This window comes from Cynocephalus volans, chromosome 6, assembly GCF_027409185.1.
Source record: "Cynocephalus volans isolate mCynVol1 chromosome 6, mCynVol1.pri, whole genome shotgun sequence".
Classification (NCBI taxonomy): domain Eukaryota; kingdom Metazoa; phylum Chordata; class Mammalia; order Dermoptera; family Cynocephalidae; genus Cynocephalus; species Cynocephalus volans.
The window spans coordinates 47,990,353-48,005,011 of NC_084465.1; the positions used below are offsets into that span (position 1 = coordinate 47,990,353).

The 14,659-nt window shown below is 37.9% G+C and overlaps 1 protein-coding gene across 1 annotated transcript in view; it reads right to left on the reverse strand.

The window, feature by feature from the left end:
- Positions 1-445: 445 nt before the first annotated feature.
- The window catches only part of PIK3CG (phosphatidylinositol-4,5-bisphosphate 3-kinase catalytic subunit gamma), a 29,114-nt gene continuing 14,900 nt past the window's right edge, over positions 446-14,659 (reverse strand). Inside the window, exons 9-10 of the mRNA XM_063100830.1 lie at positions 14,376-14,533; positions 446-724 (exon numbers count right to left, since the gene is read on the reverse strand). Of these exons, the coding sequence (XP_062956900.1) occupies positions 446-724; positions 14,376-14,533 (437 nt within the window). The remainder of the gene's footprint in view (positions 725-14,375; positions 14,534-14,659) is intronic.

Genomic DNA, 14,659 nt, shown 5'->3' on the forward strand with positions numbered 1-14,659 from the left:
ATATATATATATATATATATATAAAATATATAATATATAATATATATATATATATATATATATAAAGAGAGCATAAACCCAAATGAAAATAGATGTCACCAATTATTCTAAAGAATTTCCAGAAGCACTCAATAATAAGATAGTCAACATATCAGGCACTATAAGGAAGTCATTAGTCTGTTTAAACTTATAATATAAATATTCTCCAATATTACCAAGACAAATGAGAAAAAAATGAACCTGCAAATAAGCCTAGCACTGAATGTTATCTAACAAATCAGCAAAGCAACATTTTTTTCCTCCAGGAAGAGTTCAGCTAGGAAAAGAGCGACATTTCTGAAGTGCCAGCTTTCACAATGTCCAATTGCATTCTAAATCCAAGTTCTATGACTGACATGCTAATTTAAAGCTTTAGAATATTTGTTTTTAATTTTAGCCCAGAGTATTAAGCTGAATGTTTCTCTCCTTGTTTGATGCCAAGAACAAGATGGAGGAACCAGTTAAACTGCACAGTCCATCCTTTGTCTCGGCAAACTTCAATCTGATCAAGAAAATACTTTTTAGCATCCTCCTCATTTTTCCCCACTGTTAAGGCATCCCGGATATACTCAATATCTTCTTTGCTTGTTAGTTGGGGCATCCCCGTCATCAGCATCATGGAGAATAGGATGATCAGTAGGTTTGTGTGATGGCGAAGGGCTAGATAAGCCTTAACACAGACATCCTGGATGAAAGAGAAGAAAATGCTGTTACTATTTGCAGTAGCAAGCAGGCTGAAGACCACTGGGCTGTATTGGAATTTACATAGCATGACCTGTCCATGAGAAGAAACCATCACAAACAAGGTAGGTCCCTGCTTCAGATGAAAAACTTGGTAAGAACACAAACTGTTTTTATAATCTCTTAAACACTTTAGTGTAGCTGCATATACCCAGGGTGTGCTCAAGGAAAACTAATTGATACAGATAATTTTCATCTTATTTCTTACACTACCTTTTTAATTCAGTTTCCTTGCTAGGAAATTGAGGATGGAAGTTTCCGTGGTCTCTGAAGAGGAATGAATCAGTTTTTGAACACCATGTTGGGATCAATAAACTTTATGTAAGCATAAATAATGTTTGCCAAGAGCTAATGAAATCCAAAGAAATGATGTGGTGTTCAAGATGTAGTTAGTTTTCATTTTTATTTTACACTTTGTTCTATTCTAGGAAAACATATAAATTAGTTTTTCACTGTTTGATTCTCAAAATTGTTGAATGAACTTTGGAATTTTAATACTAATTCTGAATATTGAGTGAGAGAGAGGTCTTTAAAAAATGCTATAGCTGACCTCTCCCCAAGAAGCTTCAGAGCAGGTGATACAGGTGAGTTAAATCACTTCCTAGGCAATAGGTATGATTATGCAATTTAAATTGTTCCAAAGCATAGAAAAAGATGCAAGTTTCCCAGTTTTACAACATGAGAATAACCCAACCTTAATACCATAACTGGACAGAGATAGCCAATTAAAGAAAACTAAAGTTAATGATTATAGATATAAATATTTCAAATAAAATATTGAGTAAAATATTAAAAGAATAACACACCATAACCAAACTGCAACAAGACTAGCTCATCATAAGGTAAAACATCCATTTCTGATTTTTAAAAAAGTAACATGTAATTTAATATCTCATAAAATGTAACAATGTGAAGAATTATCTGAAATTACCAAAATAATTCTAAATAGTGAAATACTAGAAAAAGAAATAAAGTATAAAATCAGAAAAGTAAAAGTAAAATTATTAGCATTTATAAATGACATAACCGTCTTCTTGAAACACTGAAAGGAAGAAAAACTCAAATATTATTGTAATGTTTTTAATAACCTATTTTTTCAATAAAAATTAATAAATAGAATGCTGTAATTTGGAAACACAAATCAGAAATTATAATGAAAAACAGATGCTGTCATGCTATGAATAATAGTAATAATAGGATAAACACATACACAAAACATGCAGAACCCACTGTGTTTTTTTTGGTAAGAATTAAATTAATTTTATTTCGATTTCTTCAACAAATGCTTCTGTAGTGCTCACCACGTGACAGTCATTCATCTAAGGCTACATATTATATACACTAATTTCTCATGAGCACACCTTGTGTGTGTGTGTGTGTTTTCAATGACTTTATTTAGGCATAATTGTCATACAGTAAACTGCGCATATTTAAAGTGAACAATTTGATCAGTTTTGACACATTTATACACCCATGAGACCATTACTACAATCAAGATAAACACAGCCACAACTCCCCATAGTTTCCTCCTGCCCTATTGTAATCCATCCCTTCTGATCCTCCCTGTCCTTTATAGATTTATTTGCATTTTCTAAAGTTTTGTATGAATGAAATCAGACTATGTACTTTTTTGTCTGGCTTCTTCAACTTGGAATAGTTAGATTCTGAGATTCATCACAATAATTATTGTTGCATGTATCAACAGGCCATTTTTTATTGGTAGATAGTACTCCATGTATGAATATACCACAATTTTTTTTTATCCATTCACCTTTTTAATTTAGCCATATTAGTGGGTGAGTAATGGTATTTCATTGTAGTTTTTATCTGCATTTCCCTAATAACAAATGGTGATAAGCATCTTTTCACGTGGCTATTTGCCATCTGTGTACCTTCCTTGGTGAAGTGTCTGTTGAAATCTTATGACTTTTTAAAAAATTCTATTTATTTATTTATTATTGTAACATAGTTGATTGTACATATCTGTGGGGTAGAGCTGAGTATCAATGCCTGTCAGAAGCCATTTTTAAAAACTGTTAAACTTTACTGAGTCACATAAAAGAAAACTTGAATACATGGAACAACATAACATGTTCCTCAGTTCTGCATATGATAAAGATGTAAATTATTCTCAAGTTAATATATAAACATAATGAAATTTCAATAAAAATTCTTATTGGATGTTTAAACCAGATATTGTTTAAGTTCATCAGGAATAGTTAGGGCCTGAGAGAATATTTTGAAATAGTATAGTAATAAAAACCAGTGCTTGCCATACTAGATATTAAAACATTTTATGAAACTACAATATTAAAAACAGTATGAAGCAGTATCTATTCTTTTCCAAAAAAGACAAGAAATTTTGTGGAAAAGAACAGAAAGTTCAGGTAGGTACATAATAAATATATATATAATAAAGGTGACTTAGATTGGTGGGGAAATAATCTATTATTTGATAAATGGAACTGGGACAACTGGCTTATCATTTGGGTGAAAAATAAAGTTAAATTTTTACTCCATATGATATATTAAAATAAATTACAGATGAATTAAAGATTTAAATGTAAAAAGGGCAAATATTTAAATCATCAAAGAGTGGGAAAGAACTTTAGGAAAATGACTTCCAAAGTGGTATCTATAAGGAAAAGATGGAGAGATGACAGAAACTTAAAACTTTTGAGAAAAAAGGCTATAAATAGTACTGAAAGAGGCTAACGACAAAGAAGACGTATTTGCAACATGACAGATCACTTCCCCATCACCAGCCCCCCAACAATTATTACAAATCAGTAAGGAAGAGATAAATATAGTTGGCAGAAATACAGGCCAAGTACATAAATGAGAATTCACACTATAAGACATAAAACCAGAAAATAAACCTATCAAAAAATATACAACCTCATTAATAACCAAATAAACATAACTTAAAATGAGATGGAAACATTAACCTACGAATTGAAAATTTTTTCTTTTTTAAGTTTTTTAAGGATAATACCTAGTGTTCACCTTTCACAGGCTGATGGTAGATGGGAAGAGGTACAAAGATACTTCAAAAAGTTCGTGGAAAAGTAGAATTAAAAAATAATATGAATCTAAAAAAAGACAATATGAATCTTTCCACGAAATATCTGAAGATCTCTCGTGTAACTTTACCACCAGACAATTTGGTAACATTCATCAAAAGTTTTAAAATGCTTATAAATGTCATGGAACTTAATTGTGGTGGTGGCTACATGATGGATGTGTTTGTTAACATTCATAGAACTTCACACCTAAAAAGGGCAAATTTTGCTGTATGTGAATATGCCTCGATAAACTTGACTTTGAAAATATATGAGTTGTTTTACCCAGCAACTTCCATGCTTGGAACATACTTTTTAAAAAACTAGATAATTTTGCAGCGATTTATCTACAAAGGTGTTAATTAGAATATTACTTAAAATTATGGAAACTTGAAAGCAAACTAAATGTCCTACAGTAGGGAACTGATAAAAAAGGTTCATGAAATGTACCTACAATTGCATGCTCTGAAACTAGAATGATAACGTAGAGGAATATTTAATAAGCATGTAAAAGTGTTGGTGTTAAGAAGCAGGTGTAAAATGTAGTATCATCCCATTTGGGCAAATTAATACAAAATCTTTACATAGAAAAAAATATAAGTTCACAGGTCAAAATGTTCATAGTGATTTTTCTTTTTGCTTTTAGATAATCTTGTCTGTGTCATTCGTATGTGATAGAGTAAATGCAACGATAATTGAGGTCAGGCCTGCATCATCCTGAATGTCAAGGCTGGACTGTGTATGCATCACCCTGTCCAAGTACAAGAACCCATGCACTATTCTGGCATCTTCTAAGTGAGATAATATATAAAAAATGCGTGGCATGGACACTGGCACATAGCGAGGGCTCAATAAATGTCAGTCCTCTGCCTTCCTTACTGTTACCATGAAGCAGGAGACTGGAACAGATCCAGGAGTCTGGGCTGTTCTAGCTGCTGTCCAGGCATCACTTGTCCCCTGGAAGTGGCCCCAGTGCATTAGTGGCCTTGCATTCTTAATGACTCTCCTTATGTCTGGAGATCATTTTTTCAGCTCATCTGTAGGACCTACCGACGTCTCTCTCGTTTCTTGGTAATTACGCAGGCTAAGTGCAAACTTCACCCCAGGCAACAGTCTCATTAATTTGTCAACTTACGCAATTTTCACAAGGGCATAGATGGGGATGCCTTTTGATTTTGGATTAGAGTACATTCTAATTTTTAATCATTTTCTATCCTTCTATACACTGGGGGCTCCAGGCAAACCCTCTGCTATGTAAGTGCACTGTGTGGCCAAACTCTTTTTAATAGAAAATTTTCAAGGAGGGAAATTAACCTGAGGCCAAGTTATAACAGTAATTCATAGGCGCTCAGTAAATACTTCTTAAGCAGCCACAAGCAGATTCACCAATCCCTGCTGCAGCCAAAGAGGGAAAGGAATTGTCCTGATTCTCTTGAAGGCCGTCTCACTCATATAAAAAATTCCTGTTGGTTTTAATTCATTTGACTGGTTCTGATTTTCACAAGCAAGGGTCTCTTCTATGAGAAAGAAATTTCCTTTCCAAATTTAATGCATGCCAAATTTAATATGTTTCAGACACAATGTCCAGATTCTGACTTGCTGCACAGACTGAGAGACTCAGTGCAGATTTAATTATCCTTTGGTTAAAGGCAGTGTTGAGCAGTGGTTAACAGCAGAGATTCACACCCAGCTGTACGGATTCAGATCTTGGTTTTATTACTGACAAGCGGCAGGTCACTGGAAAAGTCACTGGAAAAGTCACTTAACCTCTCTGGACCTCAGTTTCCTCATATGTGGGATGAGAATAAAAACAATACTCATCTAATGTGGTTATAGTGAGATTTAAGTGCTGTGTAAGTGATTGGCTATTATTATTAACAAATATCATGAAGAGTTGCATTATTGAACATACACTTCTCAATGCTAAGGTGTCACTTTCCCAAGTAGACCATCTGTGCACATGTCTCCTTAGACAGTGAAGACATAGGAGAGGAGGCAGGTTGCAGTGGGAGATAAGCCTCGCTCCAGCCACTGTCAAGGGGGAGGGTTGTCTTCGTGCTGGCCCACCGAGGTGGGTGGGACGGAAGCACATGGCACACTGGCTACATCTGCAGCTGGTTCTCTTGCCTTGAGGGGCACAGCTGAGCACTTGCTCCACGCACTCAGACCCCAGAAGTTTCATTTCTGCCCTTTGCACTCAGCCACAGGGTCTGTGAGAGCTTCCTGACCATGCCTCCTCGGCTCAGAGGCCTGTGGTTTGAGGGATCATGAGGATGTGGCTCAAGGAGCTCAGGGGAAAACAGAGAACACAGAAGTTACTGGCTGTAGTAAAAGAATGTTCCCTTCTACCCGGGCTGCCTGTTGTTGACCTTAAACATCCCCTGTCTCTATCTCAACTGGCTGTTGAAGGCTTTGTTTTACAGAGTGTACAAGAAGGGGAAAGGGAAGAATCTGATTTCAGGGACTTGGTTTAATGTACTTGTTATGAGTGTGAATGTGGGGAACATTACATTATTATTAATGTCATTAGCTAGAACATTCTTCATTAGTAGCTAATAAATAAGTAGTACATCTGCTCTTAATTTCATTGTTGATTCAAATGCCTTAATTATAGCATCTAGTACTAAAAGAAACGATTGTTTTTACAAAGCTACCACCCCCATAAGTCTTAGGAACAAAGAAATTCATTAACATTTCAAGGCCCAAACTTTGACTTGATGTGCTAACTGGCTCAAGTATCAGTTCTCTAAACTGAAAACAAACTACTTCTATACAAAATCTACTAACTTCTTGAACACCGATGTGCCCTGGCTGCTTTAGACTGTCCAAGGTCATATGGAATAATTTTTCTTAAAATCAAAATCTTCCATTCTCATCTAGAAATGAAGTGGAAGTGAAGTATTACTGTACATGTTCACAAAAATGAAGAAAAAAATCTTAGGACCATAAAACAGGAACTCTAGGAAATGACTCGAGGGCTGAGGGGAGAGAAAGAAGAAAAACTCACAAATATTCATCAGTGAAAAGAGATGTTTCCACCCACTTACTTTTCCTAAATAGCAATGTTGCCTCTGTCTGCTAGAAGAAGGAGATAGTGGAGAAAAAATATTTCACTCCAAGGCAGAGGATTTCATTTTGTTTTTAATAAAAATCAGTGCATTGGCTAGCCTATGTCTTTAGGAGCTATTTTGGCAAAACAGAGAAGGTCACTGATTAGTAGACCTAAAAATGCATTAGAAGCACTTTCTGGTATATCCAAAAGAAAAGTGTGTGTGACATGTGGCCATGTATCTGTTGAATTTGAATTAGGCTTCTTATCTTTAAGGATTTGAAAATGATTCTCAGACTAGCTCCGTTTACCAGATGGCTATATTGCCATCTTCTTAAATATTTAGTTAGAAGCCAATTAGAAATCTAACCACTACAGTTAAACTATTCTACTTTAGTCAAATACTCTGAGTAGCCTGTATGTAGAAGGGGTGTGTGTGTGTCTTATTCCAGAAAGGATTTTAGGTGGACTATTTGGATACACAGAAGTGAAAACAACACTAGTTAGAAGTGAGTGGACAAAGGAAATAGAACAACAACAAAGGAAACAATACTCAATGGGTTGGGGAAAGAAAACTAATTTAAAACTATATAGCACAAATCTTACATACTTGCTATGGGCGGCAGTCTTCAAATTTATCTCTAGCCAAAAGGAGCCTCTAATCCATTACTCTATCCAGTGTTCAAAAGATTTTAAAAAACCTGTTTGTTTAGGAGAAGCACAGCTTTTTTAGAAACTACGACGAACAGAAATTTCACAAGAGGGGCTGGCCAGTTAGCGCACTTGGTTAGGACATGGCTGGTAACACCAAGGTCAAGAGTTCGGATCCCCTCACTAGCCAGTAGCCAAAAAAAAAAAAAAAAAAAAATTCACAAGAAGATCTGTACACAAGAGTACACTTTGTAACATGTTGAACAATTTTCTTGATAATATTCTTACGGTAGTCAAAACAATTCTCTAAAAGAAGCTAAACATTGAGAAAATGATGCCAGTTGAAAGGTTATTCTTGATGAGTATTTAAAAGTAACAGGGATCTAATATTTTAGGTACTGAGTGATACTGCATGTTGGTAGATTAACACATAAATCCAATCCAAGGTCATCTCTCCAGTCTTGGATTCATATCTTTTCCAGAATAGTGATTAAGTTTGACAAGCTTAACCAAGTCCTAACAATTCGACAGTCCTACATGTGTGCATCTGGGGGAGATATCACAGCAATGTATTCAAATCCCTCCAAATGGCTGATGCTGGACTCTTCCCTAAGGGTATCGTCCAGTGGGTAACATGTAGAGAGATTGAAGTTCTGAGAGATTTCACACTGGGAAGGAGGAGGCTGAGCCTGACCTGGTCGGTGGGCCACAGTGCAGATCGCAAGGGTGAATTCTTTAACAGCTCAGTTCATTGTGGACAATGTGACAGATGAACCTGTCATCTCCCACTTGACCTATAATAGGCCTTAATTACAGTAATTTGTGATTAATCAATTGAGCGCCAAGTGACTGCTCTGCTCTCTACCCCCCAATCCAGCCAATGCACTGCTTCAAGTTGGACCTCAATTCCCTTTCTTGACTCAAATTCTACTACCCACTCCCATAAATACCTATGTCCCATCCATACTGGGCAACTGTACTTTTTGTTCCTAAGTACTTTTCAAACTTCATGCACTTGCTCATGCTGTTCTTTCTGCCTGGATGTTCCTTCCCTCCTCCCTGCCTCTGCCTGGCAAATGAAATTAGATTCAGCCCTTAAGATCCAATAAAGACACTACCTTCTCTGAATAGCCCTTTTCTATCCTCCAGGGAAGGATTAATCACTCCCTTTGCAAACCACTGTTGACACTCTTAGGACAAATTTTCCTTACCATGAAGTGTGTATGTCTCTCTCGTGCTGCGCTCTGGGGCTGTGCCTCTGCTCCGTATCGCCTGTGCCCAGCACAGTGTCTGGCGCACTGCAGATAATCTGCAGATAATCTGATAATCTGCATGATGGATGAATGCTTAATGTGCAGAAGCCAAGTTCGACCTCGGAAAAGATTTGCTGCTTTAAAATGAGGATGAATTAGGGAACAATTGTATCTGAAGGGGATTACACTGTAAAGGTATCTTGCCTTGCCAAGGGCAGTACTTGACCCTTTTTTTATGCCTGGCACAGTGCCTGAAATGTGATAGGTATTTAAAAAGTGTATGTTGAATTAGTGTCCTATTTTGGATATGATCAACACGGCCTGGTGATTACAACGGGATGGAGCAGGAGCCTGGCAGGTTACAAGTAAAGACAAGCACAAGGGCTACTGCACAAGGGAAGGGGAGAGAGAGAATAGTAATGGGGCATGGTGCTGATAACACTGAGGTCCAAGATTTGATTCCTGTACTAGCCAGCCACCCATAAAAAGAAAAAAAGAGAGAGAGAGACAATAGTGATGGGTAATAACTGTGAGGTGGCTACAGTCTTTATAGGAACGTCAGATGGCAAGGTCTCTATGGTCCCTATGGCTGGGCTTAGGTAGAATACTCAACTCTCCAGCAAGGTAAATAACAGCAGGGAGCAGGGCCCTAGTCTTAGAGGTAGGTTTACAAGCAGGGGCCTCTGGTGGAGGAACAGAGGCAGAAGCAGTTAAAACAGCCTGGCCAAGGCTGGAGTTAGACTACAGCAGAGGTAAACTCTGGGTGAATGAAGGTTCTTAAAAATTCTGCATAGCGACTGGCAAGGGACTGGGCCTACAGGTTGGAAGTTGGGTACAGGCTGGCATGGGGATGAGACTGCCGGTATTGGAAACAGGGCAGGGCCTGGTATAACTGGCAAGAAAACTTCCATAGTCATCTGGATTAAAATAACACAAATAATGGGTTCCAGACTTTTCTCCTATAAAACACTTCTTAAGAGTGACATCTAGGGGCAAGTGCCTTTTAAGGACAGTCCTCAGACTGCCTGCTTTGTGTAGCTGTGTTTATGAATGTGTTATTTATCTGGCTACATTGATAGCTTCAGATTTATCTCACACACACTTGCTCAGTGCCTACTGTGTGCAAAGAATGTCTTCAAAATGTTTGTAAGAGAACACGTTGTTCATGCTCCTTGAAAACTGTTCTGTAATGAACATTAACTGTGTGTATATACTCCACGTCCTATTCTCTTAGCATAGACTACTGCTATGATTGGGAATAAATATGTAATACTTATGTCAGTAAGGAAATATCGACAAAAATGTGAATAGACACCATATGGCACTCACATATTTTTATTATTTAATAAAGCATTAATTAAGTTTAGTTCCTCATCTAATGTTTAACCTGCATCTTGAAGACTTACTAACTTGCATGTGATGGTGGTTTGTCAAGCTGTGCCTGAGTTACACTTTCATAAACTCATACAATACAGTGTATAATGGGGAAGAAAGACACCCTAGAGGTTATCCAGTCTGATCCAACTCCTCCCTATGCAGGAACTGCCCCTCCATGATCTGCTCTTCACTCAGCAAACACCTATTGAGTGCTGACTGTGGCTCCGGCCCCACATGAGGGACACAGGACACACAAGGCCTTGCTCCACAGAGCTTACAGTCTGGAAAGGGAGAGACAAATAGCAAACCAGTACAAATGGTCATATGCTGTGATAGACTCAATGAGGGAAACAGGCAGGGGGCTGTGACAAAGAATAACAGGAGGGGACCTGATTTAGATGACTGCTCTGAGGAATGACACATATACTGAGACCTAATGGGCAGTGAAGGGGATTCCGGGAAGAAGGCCTGAGCAGTGGGACAGCTGGCATGGTGGTAAGGTGGAGGACAGCCATGGTGACAGGAGTGAGCAAAGGAGGAGGGAGCACCCTGGGGTGAGGCTGGAGGGTGCAGGGGCCTCATCCCTCAGGGCCTTGCAGGCAAAGCTCGGACATTTAGAATTTATTCAAAGTCACAAATTACCAACACATGGAAGTTAGAAAGCAGGATAATGGGATTTTGATATCTTCTGATATTTTTAATATTTTGCTGGCTCTTGCTTTGAATAAAGTAAAAAAGCATTAGATAAAACAAATGTGGTATATCTATACAATGGAATACTACTCAACCATAAAAAAATAATGAAATCATGTTATTTGTATCAACATGGATGAGCTGGAGACAACATGGAAATAAGTCAGGCACAAAATGATAAATACCACATGTTCTCACTCATGTGTGGGAGCTAAAAAAAGTGAGCTCATGAAGTAGACTGAAGAATTGAGGTTACTAGAGGCTGGGAAAGGTAGCGGGGAGAGGGGATAGGGAGAGGTAGGTTAATGGATACAAGCTTACAGCTAGACAAGAAAAATAAGTTTTAGTATTCTATAGTAGTGCTAGGTGTCTATAATTAACAATAATTTACTATATATTTTCAAATGGCTAGAAAAAAGGAGTGCAAATGTTCTCATCACAAAGAAATGACAAATGTTTGTGGTGATGGATGTGCTAATTAGCCTGATTTGGTCATCACACAGGGTATACATGCATAGAAATATTACTCTGTACCCCATAAAAACGTACAATTATTACCTGTCAATTAAAAAATAAAATAAAAAAGATGGCAAAAACATCCCAACATATTCCTGCATAGAAATAAATGGGAAGCCAAATCTCACTTGCCAATGTTGTATTTGTGTTATGTATGTTCTATAACTGTGACTGAAATTTCAAATAAATAGGTCTAAAATAAATTACAAGTGGGTAAAAACACTGTTTCATTTTTTATCTCTTCAGTAAGGAAGAGATTTTTCTAAGGAGAATTGATTTATCAAACTCATTGTCCTCATCTGTTGAGCTCCCTGTGTGGACGATGCTGCTCCAGTGTTCTTGGGTTCAAATGGTGGGCCTTGGTTTCACGTCTATCTCATTACAGCTTGTTCCTGAACTCTCCCCTATTCTATAAATAATTTATAAACATGGTCCTAGGCTGAACTAGCTAACTACCCTGGAAAGCAGAGAGGTGGGACAGAGTAGAGACTTTTTCAGTTCCCCTTACTTCCATCCTCAGGCCACTAGCTAGGTATGTTTTAATTCTTTGTGGAGAAGGCTCGCCTCCCCCTTAACAAACAGCAGCTCAACTTTTCTCTACCCTTCTTACCAGGTTATTCAGATATGCAGCAGGTGTTAATTAACCTTATCAATTCAAAATTAGCAGTTCACTGGAAATGAAGATGCCTTTAATTCAAAATGCAAATGTATACAACACTTCCCAGCTTGCCTAAAAATGGCAGCTTTAGTATACAAGATTCTAAGGCATTATTTAGAGAGTTTAGAGATGTGGTCCCTGATTTTGAAGAACTTCAGTTCAAAAAGGAAACATAAAATTAAGAAACAGAAAATCTTCCTGGAAGGCTTAGCAGTATATAAAAAAAAAAAAAAAATTGTTGCAAGGTCAGAGTCAAATGATGCAGAAATTTGCTGCCCATCTTTGTCAAGCTGGAAACCTTGGAAATTCTGCACAGGTATCATTTGATACTGTGGTGTTCTTTTTCTGTGGGAAAAACAGGAGAAGGTGGGGGTGCAGGGCTGGGAGAGCCGAACAGGTAGGGTGGGGTCTCCGCTCTCTCTTTAACCAGAACATGCTACTTTGTCATGTTTTATATATTGCCCGAGAGCTCATTTCAAAAATGGTTTCTCAACTTAAAAGTTTTCAAAGTTTGAAGACCCACTGTGATGCATATAACAATGGCGGCTAATGTTTATTGAGTTATTGCTGTGGTCTAGGCACTGGGCTAAGCATTCTGCATGTTTCATTGAAATAATCCCCAGAAAAACCACATGAGTTACGTCTTACTATTCCTACTTCACAGATGGAGAAACCGAGATTCTGAAAAGATAAATAATTTTCATCATATACATAGTGCTTAAGTAGCAGGGCCAGGATTCAAACTCCAAAGCCCATCCCTTCAACTACCATGCTGTGCTATATCTGTATTTAGGCTCAATGTGCATATACAAGGGTACTTCAAAAAGTTCATGGAAAGATTTGTCTTATATTTTAATTCTATTTTTACACGAACTTTTCGAAGTACCCTCCTATTGTCAGGCACTTAAAATGTATGCCGGCACTCCAAAATATAGATATATACAAATATAACAAAATTCACGAAGGTGTGTTTTTAGTGGTGCACACTGCCTAGATGTCGTTTTAGTTAAAGAGGTTTTAATGGCTTGAGAAACAAGCTTTGGTCATAAAGGATGGAGAGAGGCTCCCAGGCCAAGAAGATAAATTTCAAAGGTTCACGGCAAAGATTTGTTGCTTTGGCTGGAAGCTCCTTGCAGGGGGAAGAAACCCCTCCTTGTCCTCCCCATCCCCCAAATCTCTTCATTAAGAATATTTTGAAACTTTAAAAAAACAATAACAATAACAACAACAACAACAACAAAGAAAGCTAAAGGAAGCACTGTTTGGATTTTACTGGGTATCATGGACACTATGGGGGCCTATGGAAATGTCATCAGCAACAGGACAGGAGAGCAGTCGTTCTAGGGAGAGTCACTGGCAAAAAGGAGGACATACACACAGAAACAAGGACAGCCTGTGAGTGAGGCCAAATGCCTTGCGTTTGATTCTTTAAATTACAGTTCATTGCTGCTGCGTTTGTCTGAAGCTAGTTAGATTAACACTAATTCCAGGAGAGGAGAACTGAGTGCTTTTCCCTTTTAAATTGGTGAAATTCTTCCAGGTTTTTTTTTTTTTTTTTTTTGGAACCATTTTTCCCTTTCAGGAAGTTGTCAAAATATGTGGTTTTTAACTTTAAAGAAAAACAGGACTGAAATGTGTCAAGTCCCTGGAAATAGTCTAACACCTAACTGAGTTTATGCAGAAAAACAGACACTAAAAATCCTAAGACCATCTGGCCCCAAAGATCTCAATTTCTCTGACAACACCACTGGAAACGTGGGAGGGTAAATCTTGTAATCACCAAATCAAGAGTCAGCCAGGAGAATAAACAGGAACAGACAGGTTTCAAAATAATACATCCTAGTTCCTCTTCCACTGAACTTCAAGGCCCATGTCATCTCCCAAGGGTAACACTGCACACAAGAAGGGACTCAGGAAGAAGACTTGTTTCTGCAATGTGGAGTGCAAATCAAACCCTATTTAAAGTGCATTAAGGAAGAGAGTCCTGAAAAATACGTGTAAAATTTAGGTCTTCTACAAATGTCTTGAACAGATAAATATCTGATGGCTAAACTGCTCACCTGTTGCCCTTCCTTAAAGCTCTCTCTTCAGTACCACGTCATCCTGGTGTTCTATATTTGCCTGTCCCGCTGCTTATGGAATATTTTTACTTGGTTGGTTTTAGGTGGATTACTGAGAAGCGTCATTGTGCACTTGGAGAAGGAGTGGAGGTGGCAGAGAGGAGGTAGGGTTGGCCGAGCCACCAAGTGGAGACAGGGGTGAGGGCTGTGGTGCGCTCCGCAGGCCACCTACTTGGTTCGTGTTCTCGGTAGGCGATGCAGAGGGAGGTGACTTACCTGAAATTTCTGGAAATGTGAGCTTGTCTTCTTTCCAGAAGTTCCCATCACAAACAGGAAGTCTGGAGTTAGCACGAATGGCACTCTCTCCTTATTAATGCCCAGAAAACTTTTGTAATTCCCAAGAATGTGCCCAAAGTCAATATGGAATAGGTTTCCTTGAGAGAAGAAGATGTCTGACATCATTACACTGGCATAAGCGCTTGTAATAACACTTTGTTTCATGAATATTCCTTAAGTTGCCTGAAAATAAGCTATCATGATGGAGAGAGCATATTTTTACA